An 18,216-nucleotide genomic window follows, 5' to 3' on the forward strand; every position below is an offset into this window, starting at 1 on the left:
GGTGGCCTTGAAAGCCACAAAGAAATGACAGCGTAACAAATCTTGAGGATTTAGAGGCGTTATTAGAAGCGTGTGGTGTTACCACAGTCCTCGGCAGGCTGGAGGACCTTAAGGTCTGTTAACTAAACAGACGAGTTTCTTTCAGTGTTTCTTTGACCTTCGCTGGTTTAACAGCAGATGGGCGTTTTTGGTTTCAGAGCAATGACTGGGTCCGTATGTAAATTCCGAAGTATAGAATTTCCTGCACCTCTGAACGCGAGTCTTCATACGTCTTGCACGTCAATTCGTCTCCGTCTCCCCCTCTCCCCCCTCCCTCCCTTCTGGGATACATGAACGGAAGTGGAAGTGGAAGTGTACGCGATATATTCCATATCTTGTCTGCCGCCCGCTCAATTCAGCACAACATAATTTGCTGCGCAGCTAAAGTGACTTTCACGGTATCTTTGTTGCCTGAAACCCAATCTGTGTCTCCTGATGAGAAGCTTAACAACTGCTTGTCCCACGACATTCTCTTTCCGTGACTCTCATCCACATGTCCCGAATAACGAACATTGCACGTTGTGACATCGCATAAGGTTTTTCGAGGTTAAGAACTTGGAAGTCAAAATCTCGAAGGAGCTGCCGCTGATCAGTGTCTACCACTTTGAGGAAGGGAGAAATATTGGATTTCCTTACCTCGACGAATATCTTGTTCAATTCCATGAAGGCAAACACCTTACCTGCGCACATATAGCGTCCGAACCCGAACAAAAGCTCAGTAATCTTTTCCATCTCAAGCCTCCTCTCCCCAGAGACATCGAGGAATCGCTCCGGACGGAAGACTCCAGCATCATCACCATAGATGTCAGTACGCCGGCCAAAGGACCACGAGTCGAACGCGATTTTCGTGCCCCCTGGGACAAATTTGCCATCTATCGTGTCTCCTTCCGGTGGCACAACCTTGGGGAAAAGAAGAGCCACAGGTGGGGAGAATCGTAAGCTCTCCCAGATGAATGCTTGGAGGTATGGCAAAGCTTTGGCTTCAGCAACCTTGATCGGAGAGGAGATGGTACCATTCATGATTCCTTCGTCGATCTCCCTCTGAAGACGTGTGTATACACGTGGCGTGGCTGCGAGGAGGAGAAGACCCATGCGAATCGAGTTTGCGGTGGTGTCGGACCCGGCTATCAGTGCGGTCAATATCTCTGCCACACATTGGGTTTGCGACATGCCACGCCGGATGAATGATCCCTGAAGGATACTTGGTGAGCACAAGTTTACAAGGTACCGTGATGTTATCTTACCAACATATCCGGACGGTCTTTTGCGTTGGGAGTGAATCGTTGTCCAACAACTCTTTCTCCCAGACTGCGTGCACAACATTAGATTGGTGTCCAAGAACCACTAACGAGAAACTCACGCCATGATGAGGCCCATGCCTCTTTTATCTGTCTTTTTGGGTCCAACCAGCTTCATGACAAATTCCGTGAGGGCGATCTTACCCATCCAAGGCACATCGGAACATAGGGCAAAGGCAATTCCGTTCTCCTCCACACTTCTCATGTAACCATGAACGTCAGTGTCAGTCGCCAGGCCCCCGAACGCTTCACCGTATGCCATAGTGGTTAGTGAATCGACCGTGAAGTACTGTGCCAGGAGACCCCAGTCCACGGGCCGATTCTGCTGAGGAGTTGACACGTATTTCCTGCGTAGCAAACTCTTGAGATTCTCGATTTGACCATCAAGATCGTGCTCCATGGAAGGAACGTCTCGTCCCGAGTACGCAGCTGCTGCGCGTGATTTCTCATCATCGTGGAAGGCGACATCTCGTGTACTAATCATACTATGGACGAAAGGATCCAATCTCATCACCCCATACCAGTCTGCCTTCTTGTAACCTCCACGGACACCATTGATCTGCTGGAGAACTTGCGGATCGTCAGTGATGAGAATGTCGGGTCCAATACGCACCAGGCCAGTGCCGTAGTGCTTTCTCGTTGCGAGATGGACTTTGTATGCCTGTTCTGACACAGCCGCACGGAAGAGCCATAGGTATGAGAATGATGCCAGGAATGGTCCTCGGAAGTGCCGTAATCGATACCAGGCTGTCACCGCAGTGGTGACGTAGTAAAGAATGAATATAAATGTGCAAGCCATCGCAGTGATAGGCAACGATATTGCGTCAAAGGCGCCTTGCATTTGGATACTCATCGTGGCTTGAGGTGAAAGCAAGCACCGGCCACAGGATGTGAAGTCGGCTCAAGCACCGAGTCTCCTTGTTCTGGAGGACGGTGTTTCTCTAGACATGACACACCTTCTGCGAAGTCTTTGTCAATCACGCGTGCCGTCCTCGTAGCTGCGGAAAGATAGTAAATCACCAGCGGTGGTGGTGAAATTCTCATTGGCGACCGTACAGCAATCCGGTAAAGTCCCACTTCTCCGTCCGCAGCATTTTCATCAAGTCATTGAATCTAGGATTGACCATCATTGATGTTTACATCAAATTGCTCGAAATCTTGCCTCAGCATGAAGAAAGCTAGACAAGGATTGCCTGCTGGCTGGTGGCGGTCATGCATGGCGCAAGCCGATACCATGGGTGCGGGAAGCTCCATGCGTCGACTCGCATGTGCATATGCATGCATGAATCAAACCCTTGCAACAACAATCATCAGTTTTTCACAACCACTTACAATCCGCCACGTGAGTTCTTCTCCCATTGTCATTTAGCGCGACTGAAAAGAAGGTATCGAAGACTTAACCGGGACTCGTAGCTCAGCTGGCGGTTCCAATCGTTCACCAGCAAAATTAAAGCCAGAACGCTGCTGCCTCTGGGAGACGAGCCTGTCTTTCCGCGGGGTTGGAAAGCAGACCCTTCCAGGTGTTCGACTGCACCATGACTTAATTAGTGAGGTGCATCTGGTGTCTGGTTGCACTCAGGCGACCACTTCGGGATGCTCTCGCGGGATTTTGGGATCTAAATCTGGCTGTCAATGTCGATACTCGAAGAGTAGATCGGCATGGGTTAAGCATGTTCAAGGAACGATCAACCCCAATAAGTCTTGACGTCCCCATGAGTTCGGGTATTGTACATTCCAGATCTTTGGCCGCCAAGTGGTGTGACAGCATAATGCAAAGTATAAAGCCAGCTGTAGAACAGCGGAGAGTGAACAGTGGAGTATCTCACCCTTGACTATGCCTGTAGTCGCTTATGCAGTCCACGGTTTGAATATCCTTGCTTGACTAGGGTATAAACTCACAATAATGCGAAGTGCCATGGCGCTTAACCTCCACTGTCTATTCGAGTATCGACAAGCCATCTGCCACGAAGCGTCAAGCGCATGATAGCGATTTTTGATGCAGAGCGTCAACTCCCTGTGAAAACACAATGTGCAGTAGGAAGCAAGTTTCCGGAAGGACATATGAACGAGCTTTCGTGCCAATACTTGAACAAGAAAAGATGCGTTGGCAGGATCTTTCTACGGGCGTAAACCTGTTCTGAATTGATCCTTGACGAGGACCATTGCCAATATGTAACCAAGGACCTCGAGCGGGCTATCCTGAGTAGGTCAGCAGAAGGGATGATTGTCGGAATATTCCGTGCGGTGATGAAAGGAATGGAAACTCTGGTAGTGGTACCTACAGCTCAAACAAACCGTGTCTTTGATGCTCAAGTCCAAGTTCAATTCAAAGTCCCCCGCACCGGTGCATGCAGGATGAGGTCGATCCTCTCAGCGAAAACCGAGTCATTGATAAGGTGGCTGTGACAGAATTCGACCTAAAGGGGATACCGTAGATTAAATTTGATCGTACCATAGTCTCACGAACATTTCGAGCTGGAGCGTGTTGTGAGAGCCATTCAGGATGACAATGTACTGACAGTAGTCTTGCGAGGAGAAGAAATCCCGTGAATGGAAAGTGTTTGGACTGCTTGACGCGTTGTGGGCAAGGGTAGCCAGGAGTGTAACTGTGTAACACGAGCTTCGAAAAGCATGCTGCTATGATCGTCGAACTTGTCCAGTATTGCCATAGAAGCTGTATGACAGCAGGAGGTTCCTGGCTCATGGCTACCTGCATGTCATCCGTTCTGAGTTGCCCATTTGAGCAGCAACAACCATTGTGAGCAGGAGTAACAATAACAAACGTCCCCGGAGATCCTCTGCAATGAATATGACTGCCGCAAAGCGTTACAGGAGTCTCTCGTGGGAAAATTGAGCTGTATGTACACTCTAACTTTGTGAAAGAGAACTATTGAAGAATGATCCTCACTGGCAGTCTTCGCGTCGACATTGGGAATGGCAGTCACGTTGTTGTTGTTCCCACCAACTCCATACGTCATTGCTGATGATTTTTCCGATATTTTCCCGAAAGGCAGATACGTCGGGACAAAGATAATGCGGACTCCGATTGAGCGAGCCTTGGCCATTTAAACGCCCATGATTGGTTGCGTTGGCGTCAGATCATTTACCACGCCCCGGGTCAAAAGACCCCGTCCTCTGCAGGCCATCCTGGAGACAGGCCACTATCCTCTACTATTCCACGATAAGCATATGTGAGCCAGCGAGGCTCTCGGATGCAGGGAGAGACAGACTATTCAACATGGCGCGTCCGAGGAGGATGTCAGCGGCCTCTGATATCAGTTCAGTTCCGGACTCCCACCAGGTATGTGGCGGTGCATGTGCCAGATCTAGTCTGCGCTCGATAAACCCCCTAGCGCATGGTCCACAGACTGATATATCTCCCTCAGGAACTAGGAAGCATGTATGACTATCTTGCCAAAGTGGTACTAATCGGCCCCTCTGGTACCGGCAAATCTTGCATCCTGCATCGCTTCGTCAAGTCTGAATGGCGAGTCCTGTCCTCCCAGACCATCGGCGTCGAGTTCTCCTCCAAAATCGTCAAGATCGGCTCGGGATCCAACCGGCGCAGAATAAAACTCCAGCTGTGGGACACCGCCGGCACCGAACGCTTCCGCAGTGTCAGTCGCAGCTACTACCGCGGGGCGGCAGGCGCAATCCTCATCTACGACGTCTCGAGCCTCGCGAGTTTCAATGCACTCCCTACGTTTCTAAGCGACGCAAGAGCTCTGGCGAGTCCAAACCTGACGGTGATATTGGCGGGGAATAAATCCGACCTGGCAGACGGGACTCAGCGGCAGAATATCCACATTAACGGCGGTACCCAACGGCAGCCAGAACCAACAGGCACGACACCATCCAGCGCATCAAGCAGACAGTCATACTTCCCCTACGAGACAGCCACGGGTGGTACAAGCGCAGGAACCAACCGGTCCAGAGGAGACTCGATCAATCTCGGTGGCACGAGCAACAAGTGGACAGCGACGATATCCTCTGAAGGCCGGGAGGTCAGTAGCGACCAGGCGTCGCGGTGGGCATCAAAAGCCCTGGTGCCTGTAACGATGGAAGTCTCGGCGTTTACAGGCGAGAACGTCGACGAGCTTTTCAACCGGCTTGGCAGTACCATTCTCACCAAAATCGAGCTCGGAGAGATCGACCCGGACGACCCAGCCAGCGGCATCCAATACGGCGATGGCGGCGGCTATGGCGATGGCGCAAGCATTCGCAGTGGCATCACCAACGATGATGGCACCTCGGGCACACTTCGCAGACGTCATGGCAAGAGGCAACGCAATGGCCTCCTGTCTGGCCTGACCGAGTGGGAAGATGTGTTTAGAAAGCCGCCGTCCAGAGGTGGTGGGCGATGTTGCTGACAGTGAGAAGTCCTCATCATCTACAATTTGTCGTGCGTTTCAGATTTTTGACCAGGTGCCTTGGCTTTTTATAAGATGATGTAGCGTGGCGTTTTGGTATGGGCTATAGTATTTGGGCTATTCATGACCTGGCGTTTCTGTTTACGCCGAGATAATACAAGCGAGCAAGCGGGAACGGAGCACGAACAAGTAAACAGTCTAGCGCTTGTTCTTCGTCTGTCATATGGCCATCCCTTTCAGAGGAACCACTTCGGCAGCTAGTCTTTTCTGCCTACAGCAGGTCGGCATTCATCCCGAGTGTCGCTACTGCTGAGTCTAATGTTTAATCTTTCTAATTCTGGCGCGACCAAACCGCAATTCGTGTTGGTTCTTCATTACCCTCACACCATGTAGCAAATCTTCACCACTTGGCTTACCATGTATCATGGAACTTCGAGATCGACCGCCATCTCAACATCATCGACAGCAGCGCCAGCTCGTCCACCTGTGCTATCACGGGATGGGCCCCTATCAAAGTGTGCACCAAACTTTTCGCAGACCTCGACAAACTCCACTTGCTTCTGCAGATTCTGTGCGGCGCTCAGAGCCTTGAGAATAATGGCTTGATTGCGTTCAGTGGTTGCAGCACGGAAACTGCGCACCAAAAATTCAGACATCATCTCCACGGTCCACGAGTCGGGCACATCCTGGAGAATGGTCAGAGGATCGAAAAAATTCGCAAATCTGCCTAGCAGATGACTGGTGCGCTCGAGACGGTCTTCGTGGTCTGCTATGGTGAGGAATTCGTGGAACAGGAAATCAAACAGCGCTGATTGTTGTGCCCGAGATGGAAGCGCACCGGCATCGATGGTCTGTGACTGGGATGGTGCTGGTCCCCCAAAGTAGCAGTAGCGGATTGCAGTGTCGAAGTCGCCAAGACCATGGGTCAATAGTTTGAGAGCTTCTTTATGTCGACCTTGACGAGCATCGAGAATGATCGACTCTGACACTAGATATGAGGAATAGGGTGCCATGCGCTCCAAGACCATTGGCACCGAATATGTCAAATCTTTGCCCGAAGCGCCATCACTGGCGTAGGCACCACTACCTAGCAGTTGAAGGAGGCGAAGTCGAGATTGCCACCAGTGCTCAGAAGGTGCATTTTGATTGATAAAGTCAAGATAGGTGGGCTTTGGCGTTTCAAGCGCACGGTATGTTGAATAGCTTTCCGCAAGTGACGTTCGAGCGACTTCAGAATCTTCCAACACGGTGAGGACGGAGTCAAGGTAGTACCCGATGAGATCGTCAGCGTACTTGTCAAGTCCTTTGCCAAAGACGAGATGCTCCAAGTACTGCTGAACTGCGCCTGGTGCCTGTTGTTTCAATAATGCCACGAGTTGCTGGGGATTGAATCTGACGCGTGCTGAATCGTCGGTGAGAATCTCAACAGCAAGCTCAGGATTGCGCCGAGCAAGCCAGAGAGCATGGTCTTGGACCAAGTCAGCATCCCGTATGACCGCCAGGTATCTCCGCAACTTTTCCTCGACATATGCGATATTATCTCCATAGTCGAAATCCTTTTCGCCCTCAATGATCCGCTTCCATGTTGCGAGGACATCGCGGGCTTTTTTCTTACTCTGGTAAAGTCGACTCAAGACAAAGAGTCGGTTGTACTTTTCAAGAAGGAATGCAGCTCGATCGAGATTACCTTTCCAGTTATCCACCACATTGTTCAGTTTGGTTCCGACTGACTTCTGTGCGCCACTATTCCGCGGTAGAGTTTGGTCAAGATGGAGAAGGACGTGCAGCAGTGCAGCATCGACCGAGTCAAAGATGTGCCTCTCGTCGCTGATACTGCCATATCCTCGTTTTTCCTGCCAGAGCATGAGAAAGTGACGGATCATCATCCAGAAATCAATGGGGGCATCCTCGAACGTGGAAACTTTGGCTTGGAATTCATCGAGGAGATCCGTCATTCCCTGGTGGAGCCAGATACCTTCCGGCCCGTACAGAACCTCACCAGCCAGAGGAGACAACATGAGAAGTGGGACCCGGGGATCGAGGCCACCGTCATGGAGGGTGTTCTCAACAGCTCTCAAGATGTCATTTGCTGATAAGTGGGACTGTAAGTACAAGAACAGGATGAGGCTTGATTTCTGCTTGATGTAGTTCAGTGTCAAGAACTCCGTTTCGTCTTTTGGATCACGACCATGAATGCTCGCAAGAAAACCAAAGACTTGACTTGGGTTGAGGTCCGCAACGCGGCCGTCCACTGTGTATTGTGCCAATCGATGTTCCAATTGTGAGATCAGTGGGTTTTGAAGGATCATGAAAATGTCTTTCCCTTGGAACACAAGATTCTTGGTATAGCTTTTGCCTAGCCGGGTTGCAAATTTGGCTTCTTCCACAGCACGTTTGGTGACCAGTTCAACTGAGGTCTCCACGTGGGTCAGTGCAGACACGCTTTCAAAGAGTGCTCGCTCCTGTTCAAGTTGTTCAACGGCAGATTGTGTCCTGGGGTCATGGTCCTGATGTGATCTCAGAGGCCCAAGCGACAATGGGACAAGTTGAAGCAAGTCTCTCGCAATTCCGAAAGAATGCGCATGGCTACTGAGCGTGTGTCGGAGGCCAGCATTGGGTGGCTGTGGAGTGCTGACACGAGGCAAAGGTATCCAAGACTTGGGGTGGATTGAATCTGCAGCGTTTTGTATCTGTTGAGCTTCAAGGCCTCTGACGATGGTGGTCCCTTCACCTCTTCGTATCAGGGCAAAAATGATCTGCCCGTCGTCGTCTGGAGCTGGGCCGGTAGGATTCTCCGGGACAAAAAAGTTATCCACCAGGAGATCTTCAGGATAAACTTGAAATTCAAGGGTCCCACGAACGACATCCCCATCCAGATTGACAAACATAGCTACTCCTGGTTCTGTTTCAGCCGTGCCCGTAGTGAGCATGAACTCACTTGGGAATGGAGAGAGGATATGAGGCTTGAGCTTTTGGAGGGATCCCAGGCTACTGACGCTGGCAGATTTGGCAGGGGTGCTATCCGTTGCGGCTCGTGGGCGGCCTTTGATGGTTCCATCAGGTTCTGTTGCGGGCAGTGAGAGAACTGGAGACTGAGCACTGCTCCCTTGGTCGGGACCACCAGTCGTTGGCTCGTTGGAGGAATTGTCTCGGTTACTGATGGTGTTGCCTACGAGGTTGCCCATACTTGTGCTTCTCGCATGTCCGGACTCGGTAGGAGGGGGAGAAGTGGCCGGAGATCGACTCGGAGGAGGCGTCGGCTCACGGACCTCAGGCACTGAAGATATTGGAAACAAAGGAATTTTTTGTTGGTGTTCGACCTCAAGTAGAGCGTAACTAGTGTCGTCGGCGACACAAGCGATGGTTTCTCGCCTGCTTGAACGAAGACAGCCTGGATACTCGATATTATTCTTGATCGCACGTAATCTTTCGCCGACTCTGACCTGCAGGATTCGTCGAGAATTGGCAATCATTACCACCGGACCGTCTGGGTGTTCCTTGTCTTCATTTTCATCTATTCCGCCGATCCACTGCACTCCGGCGGGCTCTCTGTTCGGAAAAGCAGGGCTGAACTCGGGAAGCGAGTAGAATGAAACCACACCATTGCACAAAACGCAGGCCTTCGAAGGGCCTGGAAAGACTAAGATTTGTTGTATGCCAGGAGCAGTCGCAGACTCGTTGGAAACGGCATGGCCGCTGGGTTGAAGGCGGGAGGCAAGAATGAAGGTGGGAGCGGTAGTATCATGCACGTCTTCGGATGGGATTGCAACAAGATGGAGGATCTCGGCGGCAGAGGTTCCGATATACAAGTTGTTATCTGAGATTGTTATGAGTGCGCACTTTATCACATCAAATGTCCTCTAACCTACTCCAGTACTCAACACATGTTACCGAAACATCCTGCCGCCCATCTTCAGTCACCAAGGGGATGTCATCGAGGACATGACGGAGGACGTATGGACCCGGTTCTGCTTGGGATAGGCATCTGCGCTTGGGAGGCGGCGGGTGGATTTGGGCGGCACACATGCCTTGTTGACTTGGATGTGATAATCATGGGAACGTAGCACTGACTGAGTCACTCATGCTCGTGCCGTTGATTGTTCAGCCCAAGATTCAGCAGGCTGGAGAAACACTGGGATGTTCGATTCGCCAACTACGGAGAAGCATAGAACGCATTGACACATACTGCGAATCAGACCGGATACTCCGCCCAACAATTTGGACGCTTCCACGTTTGAACTTGAAGATCATGAATGCCTGCGGAAGGTTCTCATGGGAGACTCCTGGTCGTTATTAAGTATGCACCTTTTTGAAGAATCCATTGTCGACCCAGGATGGTAAGTATTGCGAGTACAACCCCATCTCAAGCAGGCGTGATGCCTGGAGGTGATGGCTGGGCTTGCCACACAGTATATTGAGAACGCGACTTACTCATACATCTCAATTTTCCAAGTTTGGTCACAGGCTCCCTGTACTCGTGGCCTGTAGGTTCAGGTGGAGACACAGAGGGAAGCTCCAGATAGGAGTACCTGTATTCCTGCCTCCTGCTAATGATCGGCACACTTGCTCGCCTGCATTCAGCTTCAGGCACGTCGCTAGCAAAGCTGAAACATCAATGATGTGATTCTCGGAGTACAAAGAATTCTATTGCTTCTCTTCTGATTGTGGTAGCATCGACAATCTACTCCCTGAGGTTGACTCAGGCCAAAAGTCTACCGCCGTCAGCCATATTCGTCATTGACGAAGCCACCAAACGTCAAATGTCCGGCCCATCTGCTCTTGGCCCTAAGGCTCTCCAATGAGAACCTTTGGCATCGCCCGGGGGCTTGATGTGGCGCATAATAATTCGCTTCCGGGGCACCACTGCCGGGCGCCGGAGTTCGTGATACTCCCAGGCATTCGGCTACTAGAGCTTTGAGGATCCCAATCACGAACCTTCTCTAGGCATGTCGTCCTCGAATGTGCGTGCCAAACGGGAACTACTGAACTATTAGCACCCGGATTGTGTGACGCCAGGACAAGACTTTTTTGTAGATCCTTGTTTGCTTCGCCGTTGAAAGACCCTTAGATGACCTGCATATTTATCCACCAAGCCTGAACTTTCTCCGCAATGAGTTCTCTGCCATCTTCCCCAATATGCCCGTCATCTAGCCCTGCCCACTGCTACACTTGTTCACCTGCCCTCCACATTCGACTGTTCATACATCGGGTGACCATATTATCATATCATCATTGAGGTCAACACCATCACCACACGCCAAGAGCATGTCCAGACCTAAGCACCAACCGATAATAATTCCGGCCCTGTCGCTTCGAACGCCGTCTTCGACAGAATCTTTCTCATCCGATTCGTCGTCTTGTACTTTCTTGTCCTACAGTTCAACGCCGCCAACATCCCAGAGTCCCGTTAACGAACGTTTGAACCCAACTGCCTCACACACTCACTTGTACAGTGATCCCCGGCCTCAATCTCGTCGTACATCACCCCCACAGACACTGCTAGGTGCCATTGACGAAAACAGTGGTGCTGTACTGCCCGATGTAGCCTATTCATCCAACAACGAGAACAACCCCGTCACCAAGCTCCATGTATACTCTGCAGTCTTCAATCGCAGAAAGAAACCGACGCTGGCAGACATAGAACCTCCGCCTGACGAGTTTGCTGCACTGACTGGGCCAAATGGCGAGAGATTTACGGATTTGAGATCAAATCGGAAGCCTGACAGCTCCAAGAGCAATGGGTTCAAAAAATTCATACATTTTGGTTCCAAGCCAAAAAGCAACACTCCTTAACCTCTTTTGATCTCATAGTTCCTCCAACTTTTCAGCTCCGGCCAATTCTCCTTATAGCTCTAAGCAATCCAGGGTTACATCGATCCTAGCATTAAATTCATCTCTTGGATTGATCAAGAAGACACAGCCTGGTCTATGGTTACCAATCGGTTCCGGTACACTGCGAAATGCACACATGCCTCCAACACCTAGGGCTGGGAGAGGGGTAGCACAAACAAACACGTTACGGAAATGAATGACACAGGAGCATTGCAAACCTTTTGTCGCCGCTTGGATAACCTTCACGGATGCGTTAGGAAGTTTGGAGCTGCTTCGACCGCTTCGGCACCTAAGGCAGCGGTGTGTGTTCCGGAACTTTCCTCTGACACCCCCAAAGAGCGACGGGACTCGCAAATTATGGAGACAGATTGCTTTCCAGACTCTGGGTGAATAGGAGACGATAGATAACAACAGCGATGGAGCCTTCATTGGCGACGAGGCTCGTCCACAACATATTTTTCCATCGTCTGGCAAAAGTCTCCTGGATTATTCTTCGCAAAAATACGACTATATATTGGAAGCTGTCAATGATCAAAATGGATAGGGCGAAGTGGCAGCCCCGGATACTCCGGTAAAGTGGCAGTGCGATTCGAGTTGGAATAAACGAGCTATATTTCTCCGACATGAAGTCATGGCAGGACATCGATGTTATGGCTAGTCATCTAACCCGTGCCCGAAAGAGGAGATCCTCTTTCACATGTTTAGCGCGACGAGTGCAGTCAATATGGTGAACGAAAGGGGAACGGCTGCAGACACTCGATTGAGACGCCTGGTATGCCACGCGTTTCGTTGAAGGGTGTGCTTCGGGACAAACCTCTCACTCACCAGGCAGCAAATAGTTTCCTTGGCGCGTCTTCGCTCCTGCATGCAAAAAGAATGAGGCAGTGGACGTTTATGCAGAGTGTTGAACCGCCATTCTGATAACGACCTATCTTAGTTACGGAAAGTCATGCCACTATGTCCTTGGCCAAGAGCCTCTGAATCACGATAACCTGAACGCTTTTACGGCTGTTGTGCCTGCATAACCTGTCTTCCCTCAACTCCGCTATGTCCCAATCAGAACGGTTCAGGATAGATACGGGAACATGGGCAGATTGATCAAATTTTCTGAAAAGTCAGTTATGTTCTATGGCAAGGTAAACAGTTGGCAGATATTGAAGTCCAGCTGAGTCTTGCTCAGCTATCCAGCATTACGTAATTGCGATCGATCCGAATATGACCAGGAGTATGATGAGGCATAAGGATCGGGGAGTGTGTTCCCCATGGGAGAAGAAACTGTCAGTCCACCCGATCTCCAGTCATTCGCATATTGCGTTTAAGGACTCGACACATAGCATCTACCACCAAGTTACGGGCCACAATAAATGTCTTGCACCCCACCCACTCTTCCATCCCGGCACAAGATCATCCATTTGACCGCATTATCCAACTATACCCTCCTGCTCTCAGGGCGTTATCTCAAATTTCCTCCTTTGATCCCCCGCGTACTTGCCGCTATACAACCAGCCTTAAAGGGTGTACTTGAAATCCGGATGAGTATCTCCAAGCCGCTCGTACTGTTCATGGGGGGTTAGATGAGCGACGTCTTTGAGCAACTCCTCTCTTTTTTCGATCTTACGCGAGTTGAGATGGCGAAGCAACAAGACTTCCGCTACCATAAAGCTAACATTAAGGCACGTCAGTGCAAGATTAAACTTCGCAGCGAAATGGTATTGTGGAGCACTGGAGCGAGGATATATCCAGGATGATATGATTCCACCAACATTTGTGGCCATAAAAGACATGGCGATTGCTGTGGCGCGGCGCATATGCGTTGAGACATTGTTGGGGATCCAGGAAATTAGCGAAGGAGCGGTTGAGTATATCCCAACAATGACGAGGATCAATGACGTATAGCGCTGGCCAACATTCTTTAGAGAAGCAGTAAGGAACAGAATCCAGCCTATGATGGCAATGCTTATCATGCAAATCGCCGTGAGTCCACGTCGACGATATCGATCCGATACATATGCTGCAGCCATAGCGAAGGCGAATGCAATAACAAACGGTGGAACTGTGAGAAGTTGTATCTCCACAAGTGACGGTTTGGAGGGAAATGATGCGACCAGCGAAGCCACAATACTTGGCGTGAAGTATGCCAGACCGAACAAGCAAGTACCACCGCAAAACTGGCTAAGGGTGACTAGCCAGATATGTAGAGAGGTAAAGGCTGAGACTGACTTCCTAAGATCGAAAGACGTCGATTCTGGTATACCGGTGCCAGCATCAAGAAGGAGTCGTGCCTCACAGCACTTGACGTGTTGTTCTTTGAAGCCGAGGAGCTGTGATGGCGTGTTGGGGAGAAGGAAGAATGATGCTGCTCCAAACACGACAGTGATAATCCCTGGTGTGTGTTAGTAAAAGTTATCCTGTCTGAGTATTATTGGCGAAAATGCTACCTTCTATGCAGAATATCCTGTCAAGATGTCAACACTTGTTGTAGAAAATACGTGTCAAACTCACCATCTCCAACCCTCCATTCCCCCAAGTCCATCCATACGCACAATCCCCGCGGCTAGAAGACCGGAGAAAGCACCAGATAAGGCTGCAGCGGAGAAGAAGAAGCTGATGCGCGTCTGCAATTCATGTCGTCTGTAGAAACCGCCTGTAGAATATTCAAATCAGTGGGTCGTTTCCGAGGAAGGAAAATCTCCTGAGTTTCGTGGAAAAGAAATCCAAAGTGTCAACGAGGAAATCCTTACTAAGATACAGCACAATCCCAGGTAAGAGTCCCCCTTCGAAAAGTCCTAGGAGGAAACGGCAAGCCACCAGCCCTCCAAAGTTCTGAACTTGGCTTTGTAATGTGGTTACGATTCCCCAGCAAACACACATACCGGGGATCATAAGCCGGGGTCCAACCTTCTTCAAGACAAGGTTACTGGGAATCTCTGCAACAATGTAGGGAATGTAAGTGACAGTGAGAACTAAATCTGCGGTCAACTTTGGAATTTTCACAGAGAACAGAGCTTATACCAAGTTGATATTGATGATCTGTCAGCTTCAACTGGGTCTGGAGCCCTGCCACTCGAGCATTTCCCATATTTGCTCTATCTAAGAACGAAAGAAGATAAATCATGCAAGTTACGGGGACCAATAAGACGTCCATCTTCTGTAGGGTTTGTCGCTCAGTCTTACGGTCGACTGTAACCGTAATGTCTGGTGTTTGGACTTTAGGAGAAACCACTTCCTCACCATGCATGATGAGGTCTTTGATATCTCGAGACATCTTGTGAAGGGATTAAATGGAGGAGGTACTCAGGGTAGACAGGTCAAAAGGGAGAAATTTTGCAGAGATGCAGGCAGTGAGTTACGAGGTCTCCTTTCAAAACGCAAGTATGGGGCAGGAATATATAGTTGATGAAGCTGGAAACGCTTCTGCAGAATCGAATTCATTCTCTGTCCGCGCATCAGACGGGATATTCTATAGTAAAATACTCCTGATGTCCCGCACCAAACTCTGCTCTCCACCCAGGGCCATGGGCCGTTGTACTGTTAGAGTAATTTGTTGCTTTTCTGGTGAACTAGAATGGAAGATTTCGGAGCTTGGATACTTGGCTGAGAGTCTGGGTTCTGATTTCAACATTATCGCCCATAATCTTCCCCAATCAAGTTGAATGATTGGGCTACTATTTCTTTCCATCCTTGCATACATACAGTTGATGCACCATGTGTCGGCAGCCCCAAGATCTTGTCATGTCCCAAATGTCCCGTGCCGTCCACTTCAGCTGAATAGAATGTAGTCTGACAACTAGCTCGGGAACTCTATCTCCACGAGCGGTGAAAGTCTACTGGATCTGCCATATTTGCTGTTCTGATAGCCTGGCCATTATCGCTACATGCATACATATCGTACCTGGTTATCGCATGCACGGTATATCATCTGCGTTCCGTAGTCTTCGAGGAGCCAATCAACTACGACTTGCGGAATCTGCACGATGCCTCGGCGGAGTAGGAACTGATTAATGATCGCGAAATTTTCTTGGCAGCGAGGTAGGCTTACAACCGGGGCCAATCAGCCTGTGGACATTTCGTTCTCGCTTAGCCTTAAGCAATCCCATGGACCGTGCTACTGTGCCCTATCAACCAGTCAGCTAGACTGCTCCTTGAACAGAGTGTACAATCTGCATGTCATACGGATACACTGTAAGTTCTTAGTTAGTCAAGAACTAACGAGGTGCCAAGTACCCCGTGGGAGCCCCAGATTACGCGATGTTGTGGAGATATCAAGTAAGTTTTAAGCCGAGGCTCTATTATAGTAAGATTACTTTTCATCCTCTATGCTTTAGCCCATGTCCGTGAACTCTTATGGTTGTACTCCGGGGTTGAAGTTCAATTTGATACTCCGCTCAGTTCGAGATTTCAAGCTCCAAATGTTAGTAACCCGATCAATCAAGGCGGTTCAAGGCGTAGAATCAGGGAGGTTCTGGCCGAGGTTGGGCTCTACGACTAATCATGAGACATCAACGAACACTGCAAAGCCGGCGTAGCCCACTTCCTCCGGTACCAGAACACATGTCGCCGACAAAGAACTTTAGCATGACCATTACTTGCCTCATGGATACAAGCCGTCGTTCTCTTTATTTTTCTTCCTTCTCATCATATTTTTCCCCCGGATAATTGTATCTTACGCTTACTAACCGTCTGCCCACCAACGCCGATATTTAGATACGATGGTGATCAAATCTTCTCACCCCCCAATCACTGTGCCTACAGGAGATCTCTGGAGCTTTTTGTTCCAGAGCAAGGTTCGAGAATATCCCGATAGTCATGGTAAGTTCAAGCGGCCTATAATGCAATCACCCCTGAGGACTGACTCGGTCTTCAGTGATATATTCAGATAGCTCAACACAAAAGCAATATACATTCGAGGATGTCCGTGACAATGCAGAACAATTCGGGCAAGGAATACAACAGCAATGGCAATGGCAGAAGGGAGACGTCATGGCTTTGTTTGTGCACAATTCGGCCGATGTTGCTGTCGTCACCTTCGGAACCCACTGGGCTGGCGGCGTGGTCTGTCCGTTCAACAATTTGTACACTGTAGGAGAGCTGGCCGCTCAACTGAGGTCATGCGAGGCGAAAGCTTTGACCACTCATATGGCTAATATTGAAGTTGCGCGGGAAGCGGCTTTGATTGCTGGGTTGCCATTGTCCCGGGTCATTATTCTAGGAGAACAAGATCCAAAGAGCCAATTTCGACATTTCTCGAATTTGCAAAGGACCTCTTCCATATCCACCAGACCTGTGATTGACCCGAAAGAGGATTTGGCCTTTTTGGTATATTCATCCGGAACTACGGGTCTCCCAAAAGGGGTTATGTTGACGCACGAGAACATCATCGCAAACATACTGCAATCTGCAACCGTAGATGAAGGTTTCACGTCTTGGCAAACCGATCGGACCATTGGGTTCTTGCCCATGTATCATATTTACGGTGAGACATGCAGCGAATAACTCCTTTCTTCCATATGGCGTGGAAATGCTGACAAATGCAAGGTATTGCTGTTCTTCTTCTCGGACCTATATATCGAGGAATCACTATTTACATCATGCAACGATTTGAATTGGGCACGTTCTGCCAACTCATTCAGGAAAACAAGATCACGTTGGCATATATCGTTCCACCCGTGGCGCTCGCACTGGCGAAACACCCACTAGTCGATCGATATAATCTAAGTTCCCTCCGGATGATGCACTCATCTGCTGCTCCAACATCCGTCGACATAATTGAGAGTATCCACAAGCGCTTGGGAGTGCCTCTCAAACAGGGTTATGGGCTGTCAGAAGCGTCACCAGGAGTATCAAGTCAGACCTGGATTGGTTGGAATAGCCCTATTGGCGCATCAGGTCAACTAGTTCCATCCATGTCGATGAAATTCATGGATAATGGTGAAGAGGTAACCCAAGGGGAGGAAGGAGAGCTTTGGATTAAGGGGCCTAACTTATTCAAGGGCTATTACAACAATCCAAAGGCGACAGCTGAATCGATCGACTTGAAAGGATGGTACCGGACTGGAGATGTTGGTTATGCAGATGAAAACAACAATATTTACATTACCGATCGCGTGAAGGAACTGATTAAATATAACGGTTTTCAGGTTGCCCCTGCTCAGCTAGAGGGTCTGTTGCTCGGCCACCCTGCGGTTGACGATGTTGCGGTGATTGGAGTTTACAGTGCGGAACGTGCTACCGAGTTGCCCAGAGCTTACATTGTGGCAGCTAAGGCTTACACTACTGGGGACGAATTGGCCAAGGAAATAACCGGCTGGCTGCATGCGAAGGTAGCACCTTACAAAAAGCTCCGGGGTGGAATTAGGTTTGTGGACACGATTCCCAAGAGCAACGCAGGCAAGTTATTAAGGAGAATATTGGTTGAGCAGGCCAGGGCAGAAGCATCACAGAAGACTCCAAAGACAAAACTATAGGCGGAGATTGTTCGTTTCACCGCAAAGAATGATTATAGATACCAAAAGGAAACAACATGATAGAAAATCAAACACGTCGTGGAGCGAGATGTCTTGGACCATTATTATTATCGGGGACTGAGCATGGCATGGTACGCAAAGCAGAATTTAGACTATCTCCTTCCCAGCAGATGTTGATCAATAATCACTCACCCAGGCAGCGCATGCCTGCAA

General features: G+C 49.6%; 5 protein-coding genes across 5 annotated transcripts; 2 read left to right on the plus strand and 3 right to left on the minus strand.

Annotated features, from left to right (window-relative positions):
• Positions 1-483: 483 nt before the first annotated feature.
• Positions 484-2,190, minus strand: LTR84_006683 (uncharacterized protein; the record flags this gene model as incomplete). Its single annotated transcript, XM_064850243.1, has 3 exons — positions 484-1,230; positions 1,284-1,347; positions 1,400-2,190. 3 exons carry the CDS (start codon positions 2,188-2,190, stop codon positions 484-486), a joined length of 1,602 nt encoding a protein of 533 aa, XP_064703130.1.
• Positions 2,191-4,575: 2,385 nt separating this feature from the next.
• On the plus strand, positions 4,576-5,707 carry LTR84_006684 (uncharacterized protein; the record flags this gene model as incomplete). Its single annotated transcript, XM_064850244.1, has 2 exons — positions 4,576-4,638; positions 4,724-5,707. The coding sequence occupies 2 exons, from the start codon at positions 4,576-4,578 to the stop codon at positions 5,705-5,707; spliced, it is 1,047 nt and encodes a 348-aa protein (XP_064703131.1).
• Positions 5,708-6,129: 422 nt separating this feature from the next.
• LTR84_006685 (uncharacterized protein) lies at positions 6,130-9,733 on the minus strand (the record flags this gene model as incomplete). Its single annotated transcript, XM_064850245.1, has 2 exons — positions 6,130-9,524; positions 9,577-9,733. The coding sequence occupies 2 exons, from the start codon at positions 9,731-9,733 to the stop codon at positions 6,130-6,132; spliced, it is 3,552 nt and encodes a 1,183-aa protein (XP_064703132.1).
• A 3,314-nt stretch (positions 9,734-13,047) lies between these two features.
• LTR84_006686 (uncharacterized protein) lies at positions 13,048-14,804 on the minus strand (the record flags this gene model as incomplete). Its single annotated transcript, XM_064850246.1, has 5 exons — positions 13,048-13,922; positions 13,978-13,994; positions 14,042-14,183; positions 14,413-14,502; positions 14,552-14,804. 5 exons carry the CDS (start codon positions 14,802-14,804, stop codon positions 13,048-13,050), a joined length of 1,377 nt encoding a protein of 458 aa, XP_064703133.1.
• Positions 14,805-16,248: 1,444 nt separating this feature from the next.
• Positions 16,249-18,003, plus strand: LTR84_006687 (uncharacterized protein; the record flags this gene model as incomplete). The annotated part of the gene is made up of 3 exons (XM_064850247.1): positions 16,249-16,348; positions 16,404-17,012; positions 17,075-18,003. The coding sequence occupies 3 exons, from the start codon at positions 16,249-16,251 to the stop codon at positions 18,001-18,003; spliced, it is 1,638 nt and encodes a 545-aa protein (XP_064703134.1).
• Positions 18,004-18,216: the final 213 nt, after the last annotated feature.

The sequence above is a fragment of the Exophiala bonariae genome, assembly GCF_035927105.1.
Source record: "Exophiala bonariae strain CCFEE 5792 chromosome Unknown scaffold_25, whole genome shotgun sequence".
Taxonomy (NCBI): Eukaryota; Fungi; Ascomycota; class Eurotiomycetes; order Chaetothyriales; family Herpotrichiellaceae; genus Exophiala; species Exophiala bonariae.